Genomic DNA, 14,645 nt, shown 5'->3' on the forward strand with positions numbered 1-14,645 from the left:
ACATATTGAACTGTATTGCTGGCTGTACGTTTGTTGGGACGAAAGCTTGCTAGTTATTAATGTTTCTTTAGGTTGGACCCACCGTCTTTATTGTCTCCAGGTCCTTTTGGCCTTTTACTGTGTCTCATCTACAGCCTTGCCAAAAAACATTGCTGTTTCCTCGACAGGTTAATCTTGTAGGGTTGCTCAAATGACTTAAATCTCGAGGCTCTTGGATATGAAAGTTTGCTTTAGGACTGTTGCTTCGGTGACTTGTTGCCCCACTGTTTCTGCCGCGTCAAGGGTATTTTTGATCATGGCATTGCCTTTCCTCTTGGCTATAATCTTTCTAAAAACAGCCTGGCAATCGATTGGAATATGTTTTTCAAGTTACTCTATGTAGTGCCACTGTGCCCTATAGTATCGTGACATGAGGGCTGTGGCATTTGCAATCCTGAAACTATATGACGCTGAGGTATTTGTCTTATGTCTGATGGTATACATGCATCTACCTTTCGTTGTCGGGAGGGATGTGGCAGAAATTGATGCAGTGGCCCTTTTCCTAGCTGTAGTGACCACTAATGAGTCTGGGGTCAGTTGCCCTCTAATGTACACAGGGGGAGCATTTGAGGGTTTATATTTTTCCCTGCTTGGATAGAGGAGGACTAATCATTTTTTGAATTGCTTGTAGCAGTGGAATGCAATGGGACACCATCTTTTCTTCTTTTCTTCTAGAATATCTACTATGACATCTGTATCCTCATCTGGTTCCCCAGTAAAAATATCAAATAGCTCAGCTGCCCTCTGTAGAAGGTCCGAGTAGTGGAAATTGCCATCAATTCGCATTTAATTGAATGGTGGGTCAACCTCCTCTGGTGAAGGCATTGCACAGTCATCAAGGTCGATGTCCTGGCACTCCTAATGTGGAAAAGTAGCACCACTGTCGACCACAAATTCCTAGTCTGAAAAGGGGTCTTCATGAATATCTTGTTGCATGTTAGCGCTGGATATCTTTAACTGTGTCTGTAGTGCTTCTCTTCTTCTTAAGAGGATGCTTTGTGTTCCTCCATGAAAAACTGTCATAGTTTCGCTGAACTCCTGCATCGATCATTCCTTTGGACATCAAGGTCGTTGGGTTGGAGGTGGTAGACGACAGTTTTGGGGTTAACATCCGAATGTAGGCATCGGCATCTTGTTCCTCAACCATGTTGTCAAACTCCTCCCACTCCACTTTGGAATTGGAGATATCGACCAGTGTTTTATGCTTCATTGTAGAAGTGAGTGTCTCCTCCTTTGGTGCTGCTTTGACTGCTTTTGTTGGTGTGGAGGACAAGTGTTTTAGACTCAACCCCCGTACCGCACCTCCTTCCTTGAATGCGTGCATTTTTTCTTGGCCGGTGTAACGCTTTTGTCCTGCCCTTTGTCGGCTTCTATTTTGCTTGATGTCAGAATTTGTGTTTTTCACGTTGAGGTCGAGGTCTCTAAACTTTTATCACAACTACTCTCATGCTAGTTTAGTTTTGTGGCTTTTTGCGGCTACCGGATAACCAGGGTTCTTCTCCATAACTTGCCCTGAAGTAGAGCGTCAGAGCCAGGGATATGCCGGTGGGATTTCTTTCAAAGCCCCTCATTGCTAGAGTGTGGTGCAACCTCCACCACCTGAAACCCCGATCTCCGATTCCAGCATCAAACCCTGCTACTTCTGGCTCCATCTGCATGGCATATGATGTTCAGCGCTTTTGACGGCACTACCAAAGACTTTTTGGCTTCAACTTTAGGCATGCCCAGAAGCGGTCTTCTGCGGGGTCCCTCGGTAAACAACTGTTACACACCTTGTGTCTCTCTCTCTCTCTCTCTAGGGAAATTTGGAGTTACACCGTGGGCAGAATTTAAATGGTCTAATTTTCAATGTGGCTCTCTGGGAAGTGACGTTAGTCTAGTGGAAGCTATTAAAAGTGGTAAAGACATTATCTAGGCCTGGAGTATTTATAAAATATGTTTATCAAAGAAATTACGTTTTTGGAACACATCCCATTACAAGTGTAGCTGTTAGATGGAATAATGGAGTTGAGAATTGCTGACAGGTATGCAACACTACCAAAGAAACCCTGATACACTCTTCTTTTGCTCAGGTTATAAAAACAAGAGTAGCCACTATATAATACCTATGCTAAGGGAGGGAAATATACGGACAAGGGATGCAATATCCCTGTGCAAGTCTACCTCCTCAGATGCTGTTATTGTCAGAACTAGTCTGTATATAAAGGAACTGTCTGTCGCTTACACCATAGTGACATCTCAGAACATAAGATTTATTTACTTTAGATAACAGGATGGAAATGAACATTGGTCACTGATGCTTTATCACTTAATATTTACTCCCACTGTTGATAAACATTTGCACATTTTTACTCTCCAAATATTTTCCCTGTATACATTTTGTGTACTATGTTTTTTACTTGTATGACTTGCTGTAAGATATGTCGAATAAAGCAAAGGAACAATAATGGTATATCAAAATCTCCAGCTCTCCCTACTGTAGGCCTCAAGTCGAGGTTGTGTACAGTCGAGATGGGTCTTCATCCAACTTTACTTCGGTGTTCATGACCACACTAGTAATGGTGTTGAAAAACTTCTCTGCAACAATCTGTTGCCAACAGATGGTTGAAAATAAGCCAATCTGTGCTTTGTTTGATGCACCATGTAGGAGGCTCCGCATTTCACTGCTAGGCCTTACCTTCTTCACCAATCCCAGTTTACAGAATCCTATGTGTTCTCTAGCCACAGCTTTTCCCATAAGAGTTGGTTTAGTCTCATTAAGAAATCTTGCAGTCAGACTCCAGTTACATGTACTGCCTAAGCCCATAGCTTTACTACAGTTGATATCAGCTTTTCCAGCATTCATTTAAGAGCTGGGGACAAATTATATTGAACATAGAGCTGAAAGGCCCAGAATTCACATGTACACCTTTGTACTGGGCTCACTTTAATCAGGGCATTAAGATGGGCTTGGAAGGGGCTCTGCAGTTCCCACCTTTTACTACTTCTAGGTAGCACACAGATCTGGCAATATTGGCCTTGTAAGCCAGCTTTCCTGTGAGGTCAGCTTTCCTATGATCCAGAGTCCCAGACAGGTCTTGGGAGGAAGTCAAGGATCTGACTGTTACATACACATACACTTAGCATATGAGCAGGTGTTTTATTTGGTTACTTTTTTGGTGCAAACTGCATTCATTATCAAAATGTGCAATAAAAACAAATGATAGGAAAAGAAAATTATAGCAACATTCAGTATTACAATGTTATTAATACTTCGTTTCATCAGCGTTAAAGCCTCTGTGGCAACGAAGAATGCACAAGTGAACAGTATTTTATGTCAATAGTATAAATAAATGTGATGGAGTTCCTACTTACCTTCTAAATATTTCAAAGGCATGTCTGGGTGCAGGAGGGATGTTACACTTTGGTGTGGCTGACTGAGTAGGCCAATACCCCGTTGTAAGAACTCTCACCGTGAGATCAACCCCTCCTAATGATACCTGATCAGGAACAGTGGATAAAGGTTTTAAATAGGAGGTTTAAAAAAGTCACACTTATCAGTAACATCCAATTTCAAAATTACTGTTTTCAATAGTGCTTCATAATTAATCTCTTTACAGGTCAGATAATAAATCCAACCTAATATTTTCCAACAGATCTCCGCTAGAGCATCTGCAGCAACAACCAGAAATTCATGAAACTTTGCGTATAAAATGAGCAGTTTGGGTGTTGACAGGGCAAGAGAAAGCAACGTTATAGATTAAGAAAGGCCATGTAAAACTGTACCCAGCATCAAAATGGCAATATTTAACAAAATTGCACAGAACATGATGCTGCTTTGCTGACCTTAAGCAAATAAACCACTTGGGAAAGAATAAGATTATAGACTAAGGAACTAGCCTCAGTACTGACAAAAAGCAGTAGATGACTGAACAACCATTATAGTTTTGGATTTAAAAAAGTAAGTTAGTTACTCACCACAGAAACTACTGTTCTACTAACTTTATGGTCCCCACTGCCTCCATCTTTATTTGAGTTCTGGTGTGCCGAGAAGGGACCTGGCCATTTTCTTAATGCGAACACGATAGTTCCACAATCTATTTAGTTTGAGTTAACGCGTATGAGCTCATGCAGCTATGACCACCAGGCTCCACCATCAGCCTCACCCTAACATTCCTTTACTATCTGCCCAGTTCATACATGATGGGTGACTTAGTGGGTGTCGAGATGGATTGTCAGCATCAACTGAGTGCATATTCTGAAAAAACATGTTATTTTGGTGAACATGAAAACAAACTGAAGTCTAGCCAAGCTATACAGGTAGAGAACTGCGTAGTAAGGCCTAGACTCAGGAGTGTGTGGGGGAGATGAAGGGTACAATGAGACACACAGAGCTCTCGATTCCATATTAGACAGTATGTATAAAAATACAGTGTTTGTTAGCCTTCCAAACAGACTTTGCATGGAAATAAAGTAAAATACAATTACTAAAATACACATTATGCACATGTACACATTCATGTTGGGTATGAATTGATATAGTAACACTGTATGAGACTACACAACATTCATCTGCTTGGTATTAGGTAACCCACTGACTTAATTGCCCTTTAGGGCGTGATTCCCTGCCCGCCCCCCTCGACCCTAGGTAGGGCTTTGTGGTGTGGGCACAGTATCAAAAGTCTTAAGTTATGATGAGAGGCACCTCATGGGTTCTGGCCTAGCGCTTTGACAGTTTACCCGAGTGTTTGCACCTCTTGTCATAATTGACCAAAATTCAGCCAGAGAATATTGTGTAGTTCGTTTTGACTCAGAGAGACCTCATTTGAAGCATTACTCAAAAATATGAAGCGGACACTGGAAGGTAGCAAGTCAATATATTTAATATCATTTCTGATCTCTACCAGATTTGATCATCATTACACCACCTATGATTAATGCAGTAAAAAAGTAGCATACTGTCAGAGACCCAGCATTATCGCATAAGCATGATTCGCATTTAACACAGATAAAGTACAATTCATCATTCTGAAACACCAGCTTGAGCAATCATGGAGTTCATGTTACGTTTGTCTAAGCTATACTATGGTATGATCAGGAGTTGAGTGACATAATAAAACACGCCGTCAGTCTAACATATGGAAGAGAGGTTTAACCAACACTTGAAACTCACTGTCTCCTGGGCTTGCTGCACCGACCTGCTATCGACTGCTCTTCCCAACCCCCCACGATCGCGGTCAGCCTGCTGCCGAATCTCCTTAGCCCTAGTCTGTTGTGCTTTTATATTAACACCCGTGACTTAGCCTACATGTGCTATGTGCGTCACTTCCTCGATCTGGAGAGAAAGTCTAGAATCTGAATATGCTCTTGTGCCCCAGTTTACTTTGCACACATGATTTATCTATGTGACAACTCAATCAACAGGTATCGTCTCCGTCTCTTGGATATTTACCTTACAGTTAATGTGCTCTGTGTAGGGACAAGAGCAAAGCATGCAATTCGCTCGTTGACACCTTTAAAGCCTCATTCTAGTGAATGCCTTTCTTCAGAGGGAAACAGCTACACTTGTCTTCAGCCACTCTAACTAACAATTTTGGTATTGTGTTTACTGCCTTTGACTTTTTATCAGCGCAGAAGCATCTTAACTCCTACAAGCTCGTCTTAAAACAGGAAGCTGTTACTTTTGGTTGGCTTTCTCCTGTTTGAAAGGGGAAAGAACTGTTCACCTTTAGCTAACCCTAACGGCAAGTGCCTGTGAGTTTTACAGTAAGTGTCTGATTCTGTCTTATGAAAACCACGGTAGCACTGTGTGAATGCGTGTTTTTTGCTCAAAGAACATCAATAGCTTATTACTATGATCGTGTATTTTCAAGGCATTAAGCCGTTGAAGACTAGAGGCTGCTATTCTGTGGTTAGGAAGTTCTGCGCTTGCTTCTTAGCCGAAACCACAAGCGTTATTCATCAATGACAATATAAATCAGCTACAGCAGATGTCTTAACTTTTTCTTTTGACAGTAGCCTTTTCCGAATGTACTTTGTATTCACCACATGCACAGTGAGTGAAGTGGTCTAATCTGTAGCACACCTGCCTTAGCTCGTTCGTAATATTTGTAAATCATGACACCACCTTTTGGTATAGGCCTGTACTCCACAAGTTGGTAGTGTGACTCAGCAGTCAGGCCTATCTCAAGAGGTGCAAATGTGAGCTGTAGCAATGAAATGTGTCAATACAAGTAACACTTGCACTCAAGGTTTCAGTTATAGTTATTTATCTAACATCAAGTTTTAAATAAGCATTCATTTAAAAGGCAAGTTGTGTAACAATGAAAATATACTTTAAAATTACTTTTCAGAATCAAGCCAAGTAGTGGATAATCTTTGGATATGCTTCTTACACAATTCCTACACCCTGAGGTGACTTCAATCATAAGGACAGTAATGGCATTTATCTATCACACTAGTGTATACTTTGCGGATTATGAGGTTGCAGAAAGGAAAAAGGTTAAACTGGTTCTCAATATTTCTGAGAACACTTAAATCTTCCAATGAAATCTAGACCAGCCTTTCCCAGCAATAACAGTCTAAAACAAGTTACCACCTATGAGGGAAAGCAATATCAAAGTCAATGGGCTAGAAGAGTCTGCAGGGAGCCCGCCAAAGTCAATTTACTTGAAACAGTCTATGGAGCGGAGGCACCTTAGACTCAAAATCTTGCTCAAAGTAAGAGAGTTTGCAGAAAAAAAATCACTTGTAGGGTCACAAGCTGTTAAGCCTGTGAAAGGAGAGTTGGAATCAACTCTCAAGGTAAGACAATGCAACTCCCAACTGAGAGGAGCACAGTTAAAAAGACAATGAGGTAAGTACCCCAAACAGTACCTCTGGTTTGAAGAAGAGTGGTCCAGCTGGATTCTGTCCTGTTACAGGAATGCAGACCCCGTGTGCCTGAGCCTCAGTCAGGAGGATGTCACGAGGGCTCCTGCGGCAGTAGTTTGGAGGTCGTCGGCAGCTACGGGCTCTTTTCGGTTCAGTGGCACTTTGTGGTTTCAGCGCTTAGTTAACAGCACCATCACGGATCTCAGATATCGGTTGGGCTTCCTTCACTCCTTGGGTCCCGCACTCTGGTGAGCGGACTCTAGCTCTAGTCGTCCTACTTCTGGAGGGTCCTTAGGAGACTCCTGGAGCTTCTGGACCTTTTTCTGACATTGCACTTGACTTGACCCCTGACACTTGGTTCCTGCAGCAGCGAAGTAGTACAGCCAATCAGGGAAGATGGTCCATTTGAGTTCGTCTCGGGTTAGTTGGTCCCACTAACTCAAGGCAAGAAGTCGTCCGTCCGGAGCGTCTGTCGAATCGAAAAAGGAGTTTCAGCACAGCAGGAGGTTTTCACCAGGCAATTCAAAAGGTCCAGGAAAATGCAGCACGCTTCGTTCACGGTTTCTTCGTCAGGTATTTCTCGCAGTGGTCGACTCTGCCTCTAGTCCCCAAATCCTCGCCTTTTAAGCAGGTTTCTCCCATTCATGCAGAGCCTAGGCTGTCAATCACACAGCAGGGTGGCAAGGACAGCCAGCCAATTAGGACTGGTTGCATTCAGGCACTCCTAGAGACAAAGGACAGGGGCGTTTCAGGAACCTCCCTCACATCCTGCTTTTCCAGACACACTGGAGCAAGAGGCAGGTTTGAGGGCTGAAGCCCACCAAAGGCAAAACGAACAAATGGCTCAAAGCTTGCTCAACGTACATAGTAAAATCCAAGAAAGACCCCACAAACAAAGTGGCGAAAAAAGAATACCGGGCTGTTATGGAGAATTCTCATTCCATGGCTAATTTCCCTTACCTATCGAGTCCCCCAGCAGGTTTGATGGATTTGAAGGGTTTGTTTTTTCTCCTGCTAAGAGTGTGACTCTTTTTCCCACTCTTAGGCATGTTTGCTGTGTGTGTTCTAGGCTATTCTTTGTGTTTAATGACTATTGGGTTTATCTCACCCCCATATGAACCATCTTTATCCACATGTGTTACACAGCACCCTCCATGCAGTGACACAGGGGTATCGTAGCAACCCCCAAACAGACTCCATACCCTGGGACTGACTACTGTCTCCCTGTGCATGTAAAGTCCCAATTGACTTTACTAGTCAATCTTTATGAACAAAACCAGTACAACCCATCTTACTATGGAGGTAATGGCAAAGGTTAATAGTTTTTCCCTTATGTTCATTTTCGAGAGGGTACCGTACAGTCCCTCTCTCAAAAGTTTCTGGCTGGTGGCAGTGGTTACTACCAAAAATATTCGACCGCAAATATTTCCCTATGGGATTTTCCCGTTGTTTGAGGCTACCACATTTACTGACAGCCTCTAACATACTGCCGGTTTATTTTTATATTAACTTTACTCCGGTAGGTTTTATTTGCCAGAACTTTGATATAAATTCTTTCTCGTGTCTTTCTCTAAACTCCTAACCCAGGTCGGGGATCCTTTGTTCGTCCTTTTGGCGGGCTTCTGCCAAGAAGCCCTCCTTTCGGCGCCACTGAGTCTGGGGTGGATCCATTGTGTGGGAGGGGGAGTAGGACCCCTCAACAGGGTTGCCTCAGCAACCCATGTCGCACCCTGCCCTGATAGGCTGAAGGGTCTCCCGCCAGGATGACCACTCCACTGTGTGAGTGACAGCTAGGCTGTATGAATGGGGATCTTTTTGCATAAAAGCAGGGTCCTGAGGACTGGAAGAGCAAGACGTCGCCACTGGAACTAAGAAGCCGAAGAGGAGAGAAGCCAAAGACATCTGCAACGACTGAACCACTGGTGAAGCCCTACTGCAGCGTCTCACCACTTTCCTCCACACGACGAGAGAAGATTTTCATCTGCAAGAGCCTTCTTCCCTTGAGCTGGTGGGGCCAACCAGTTTGCCAATCACCTTCCTGGACCTGCCTTGGTCGAATTGCCAGTGCCCTGCATGCGGAGACCGGATAGCCAGGCACCCGCCCACCAGGACTGTGATTTAAAGGAGCGTACCTTTTATTTGTTGGGCAACACCGCGGCTGGTTTCATCCCTGGGCAGGGCAGTAACTCAAACCTTCCTCCACGACAAGTGTCGTCCTCTGCTGGATCACCCGAACTGCAGGAACCGCCAGCAACAACCGCCACCGCAGGAGCCTCTTCTACATTTCAAGGTACATTGTTCCGCCAGGTAGCCCTTTTGGCGCGGTAGTGCTAAAGGTGTTTTAAATCCTTTACCTACCTGTTGAGTTGGCCGCCCCCATCCTCTAACATTGTCTTTCACCTTCTGCATCCACCTTTTCGAATCGTTAAACAAAGACATGACCTCAGCTACAAGAACATTTTGCTGCTGGGCCCTTTGCCCTGCACCACTGACTCTGGCACAGGCCTATTGACTCTGGCTAAATGTGTTGGAACTGCCTTCTCTAGATTGCTTTTCAACTAGAACTGTGTTGGTGCACCTACTTCTTATAACCACCTTCTTCTTTCCACTTTTAAAACTTGTGAAGTGCCATTTTGCTCGGTTTTCATTTAAGTATTATACATGCTAAAGTACTGCCTTGCCTAAACTTGTTCACAAACTTATGGGAAGTGTTGCTAGGGTGTGTAAGAAGGAATTCCTGTATAATTTGTGCTTTTCCTCCCTTGTGAGAAATTGCTAGAGTGCCATTTGTGTTTGGTTTTCACTGTGCCGATTTGCTCAGTTTTCACTCTTGCTCAAACTTGTCTACAATTTAACTAGGGAGTTGTGTAGACTTTTCTTGACTGATTATAACTTACTTTAATAACTGTGATTAATGTGTTGAACTAGAAGTGTGTAAAATAAATGTATTTTTAATATAAAGCTTTGGTCAGTGTTTCCTTGTACCCTAGTATTGTAGTCCTATTGTGTAAACCCTGAATACTGCTCACCTCCCTCTTGAGATAAGTCTGGCTGCTTGGCCACAGCTACCAACTAAATCTTTGTGGTTCAGACTGATACTAAAGGGGATTTATTGCTCATACCTGTAGTCTTAATCTTCTGTAGTGCTCCCTAAGTGAACAGCACAGGATTCTGCCTAAAATGGGCCATTTTGACTACATGGTCACCCATGGGTGCTGTGTTAGGCAGAATCCTGTGCAGTGCCCTTAGGGACCACTACACACAATTAAGAACACAAGTGGTAATACAAGTTCACCTTTGGTACAAGCCTGTACTATGTTAAAGTGGTAGCAGTAGCGGAGCAGCCAAACTTATCTCAAGAGCAAATGAGCAGTAGTAGAGATTGCACAAAGGACCACAATTACTGTGACTCAAACAAACACTCACTCAAGGTTTTTGGTTGAAAAAGTAAAAATACATTTATTTATTAAATTAAAACCACACGAAAATACACTACACAACCAAACAACTCAAGGTAAGTACCCTATGTTTTAACGGACCAGTGTTGTGAAACAAAAGACGTTACCGGGAATACATTCGGTTTTACGAAAGATACGCGTATCCGCGGAAAGAAATGTTACCGGGGCAAACACACTTAGCACCTGAGTTGCCAAGGCAGACAGAATCAGAGAACACTTGCCGACAGGAAAACAAAAGTCAATAGGCCGGAGCCAGGGTCAAGTGGAACCGGGTTCCTGTTGTCGAGGATCACACAGTCAGTCAGATAGTTCAAGATTCAACGTTGCCAGGAGTACTTGGATATTGTCAACAGAGGAAGCAAAAGTTATAAGAAGGAGGGAAGACAAGGGCAAGCCGTGGATGAGGAGATAAGGGATTAACCCTAGTTCCTCGAAGCTGGACACAGCACCTTATTCAATGAAGAAGCTGGTGCCACGGCAGTTCCCGGTAGTTTCCTGCAGACCCACGGTTCCTGGAGCTTCGTTACGAAGGACATCGCCTGGAGGGGCCTGCACTACTCAGGGATGAAGCCAACAGCAGCGACGGTGAATAAAAGGTGCGCTCCTTTAAAACAGGAGAGGCTCTTCCGATGGCTATCCGGACCACTACAGCAGTGTGCAGCGATTTCGACCGCAAAGAGGATCCTCTGGCTGTGGAAGATGAGCTGGATCCTCTGGCTGTGGAAGATGAGCTGGTTGACCCCACCAGGCTCAAGGGAAGACGACTCCGGACTGGATCTTCTCTGGTCGTTGAAGGGTAGATAGCTCAGGACTGCAGCAGTGCTTCACCGGGACAGGGTAGTTGCAGCAGCCGTCTTCTTCTCTGCTTCTCTTCGGTTCCTTGTAGTTCCAGTGGCGACTGACTTCCAGCCCAAGAGTCCTGCCTTTTATGAGAAAATCCCCAATTCACACAGCCTGTCTGACAATCAAGCAGCAGGGGGGTTGTCCAGCCCAGACAACCACCTCAGCCAACCATGGCAAAGTGCGACTTGGGTTTCCTAGGATACCCTGTGCAGGGGGTGACTACACCCCTCCCTCACATTCAGCCCACCTAGACACCCAGGCGCCTAGAGGAGGCAGAAGCCCTCCAAAAGACGGTGAACAAAGAAGGCAAACGTGGTTTGCTGCGCAAAGTAAAACACAAGAAGGACTTTAACAAAAAGAAATGGCGAATAAACCTGACTGGAGCCAAACTAAAAAGTATTTGGTCAAGCGGGTTTATTATCGAGGCTAATATAATAGCCTAAAACAATACCACGTTTATATAGTATAATCACGGTAGACATGTTAGGGTAGATACCACTGCCACCAGCCAAGTCTAAATGTTAAGAGCAAAACAATGCTCTAGGAGGAACAGATAAAAAGGGCTAAGGATTAACCCTTTCCAATACTCTATGTAAGCTGGGGTGTACTGGATCTGTGGTTCAATGACTATGTAAAGTTAATGGCAACTTTATCCTTTTCTGGGGGACAGTAGTCAGCCCCAGAAATGGAGTCGGTGGCGAGCCTAAAAGACAACGCTGTGTCACTGCACTGAAGGTGCTGTGTGTAAAGACCGGTAGGGGGTGTCTGTACTTCCGCTCTCTATATGGTAGAGGAGAGGCACATAAGACCCCAGCCAAGATTCTCTATAAGGTAGCAATGGACGAGCAATCAAGGCCTAGCTTCTCAGGAGGTGATGCAGACTGGTTCTTAAGTACAGTGTAGTCCCCAAACCCCCACAAAGGAATGTCCACACACTGTATTACTGAAAACAGTCTTTATACAATATTCAAAGGTATGTACATGATCACAATAACGCACTTTGTACTCGGAAGTCAATAATGATAAATATATACAATTCTACAGTGGTACCACTAATGTTATCAAATCTCATTAAAGTGCATCAACTGTACGGTTAAAATGTCACACAGATTAATAACGAGGAAACCAGCAATAGAGATAGGCAGGAAAGTAAGATGGTTGAAACAATAGGCAGGATACTGGCCCCATACCCTAGACACAGTTCTGTGTGGAGTTCCCCCCCCCCCCCAACCTGGGCAACCTGTAAATAAAGATATATTGCACAAGCCCAGTCCATATGTTCAATAGTCTCACTTCTTCCTATTAAGGTTTTACCCCCCCCCCCCCCCCAATGTACCTGGTGGAGTAGAGTTCTCCGACGATGCGTCGACCAATCCTTCTTGAGTGCCTCCCTTTCAGACGGGAGCCACGGTTCGTCGAGAGGTGTCGGGGAAATTGACGGCCCTTCTTGAGTGCCCTCCCTTTAAGGCGGGAGTCACGGGTCGTCGAACGTCCGACGGTGAACAGGTTGAACTACGACAGGGAAGTGACAGCTTCGTTCCTAGCGGTGCTAGTCGACGACAGAGCGTTGGCGTCCTGCAAGGAAGAGGTGTGCGGGGTACCTCAGTGACGATAGTTCTGGACCGCAAAGAGATGGAGAACTGTGGCCCAGCAAGGGCGTCGAGTCGTCGGCATCTGTGGTCCTTAGGTGGTGGGAAACCCACCGGTGGATGCTCCTCAGCGCATCGACGGTCAGGCCTTCTCCAGCGGGAAACAAGCGGGTGACTATGCGGACGAGAGCGTCCGATGATCAATGGAATTTCTTAGGCAAACTGGAGCACGGCGGCTCCAGTCGGCGACGGCGGTCGTCGACAGTGGCGGACAACAGTCTGAGTGCTTCTCCTTGGAGTTCCGCAGCAGTCCCCGTATCGGTTCGGCAGCCTGTCGAAGGCCTGTCTACCAGGGAGCGTTGGCAAAGATCAGCTGTGCACGATGGTCCCTCGTAGCTCGGGAAGAGGTCGCCTTACCAGGTCCTCTCTGGGTCAGTCCTTGGAGGCACAGCAGCTTTCAGATTGCGAAGGAGAGCAACAGCAATCCTTCTCGTCCAGCAGGGCTTCAAGGTCAAGCGTCAGTTACTCCAGTTACTCGTCGTAGTGGACTTCAGCTTCTGAACACGATTCCTAGCAGTGAGAGGTCCCCAGATATACTGTTGATCTCCCATTCATTACGCTGGGTCACACTCAAGCATCCAATCACGACTACGGGCATTCAGGCAGGCAGCCAATCAGGCACACAAGGTATTCAGGCCATTCACTTCTCTCCAGACACTCACAAGTTATGTGTATAGGGACAAGTACCGAGCCATTCAACTCTCCAAGCTGCATTCATACCGGTTTCGGGCAGGGTGTCTCAGTCATTGTGTCAACCACCAGATACTAGACACCCACAACACAGAATGCATATTCTTCATACACTCTATTCACCCAGGTCCCACCCACAGGAGGTACCCACAACACACATCACCGGGAAGGCTCCAGCTAGTCTGACTGGGCCGTCACAACAACACCATATATGTCACTTCCATCCAACAGCCAGTCAGGGGGAAGGGACAGAGTCAGGGCTTCCCAGGACTTTGGGAAAACAAGGTAATGGGTAGTGAAAGCAAGAGGCCACCGGGGCCATCTTGTTTTCCATCAGGAATCAACTGATCCCAATGGCAGGGCCGGGGTATCCCAAAATGGAGGATACTCCGCGCACCTGTCAAATTCAGCATGGAGCTGCCACCAGCCCATACCCTGCTCTGCGGGCCACCCACAGGTGCCCAAGAACATATACTGGGGGCACATGGTTGTACCCCCACCCATGGGTGCCATAAGGGTATCCCACGGGTCTGTTCACCAAACTAAAATAAAGAGCTGCACCGCCAGGAGTCCCACGAACTCCTGCGCAGAAAACACAACAGAACATATGATAAAAAGCAGTAAAGGACAAGGATACGTCCCTCCGATGCATTTCCAGCATCACACTGTGTAACACACAAAAGAGTGGGGCTACTGAAGTGGTGTGCTCCACAGTCCACAATTACAAAAACAGCTGAAATACACATGGCAAAACACAGGCAAGAGTGGGGGGAAAAGCTCACACTCTTACCAAGTGGAAATAATAAACTCCAGAAACCCACCAAAGCTGCTGAGGGACTCACTAGATAAGGGAAATTAGCCTTAGAATGAGAATTCTCCCCAACATGTACTGCAGCTGAGGATTCAGCCTGTGGTACAAAAGCGCAATGGTAGGAAAATTAAACCACTGCCACACGCCATTTAAAGTAGTGAGGGTAACAAAAAATGGAACACGAGAATGTAGGATAAGGGGCTACTAGGTAACCCCCCCAGCACTCCACATAAGATGGTGTGTGCTGGATCTACAAAGAGAAAAAGTAAAGTCAATGTAACTTTACTATTCTTGGGAACAGTA

At 45.2% G+C, this 14,645-nt stretch overlaps 1 protein-coding gene across 1 annotated transcript in view; it reads right to left on the reverse strand.

Annotated features, from left to right (window-relative positions):
- Positions 1-14,645, reverse strand: part of CUL3 (cullin 3) — a 1,420,631-nt gene that overhangs the window by 568,117 nt on the left and 837,869 nt on the right. The window contains exon 11 of the mRNA XM_069618172.1: positions 3,394-3,518. Within this exon, the coding sequence (XP_069474273.1) occupies positions 3,394-3,518 (125 nt within the window). The remainder of the gene's footprint in view (positions 1-3,393; positions 3,519-14,645) is intronic.

This window comes from Ambystoma mexicanum, chromosome 10 (assembly GCF_040938575.1).
Source record: "Ambystoma mexicanum isolate Mex_15411 chromosome 10, UKY_AmexF1_1, whole genome shotgun sequence".
NCBI classification, from domain to species: domain Eukaryota; kingdom Metazoa; phylum Chordata; class Amphibia; order Caudata; family Ambystomatidae; genus Ambystoma; species Ambystoma mexicanum.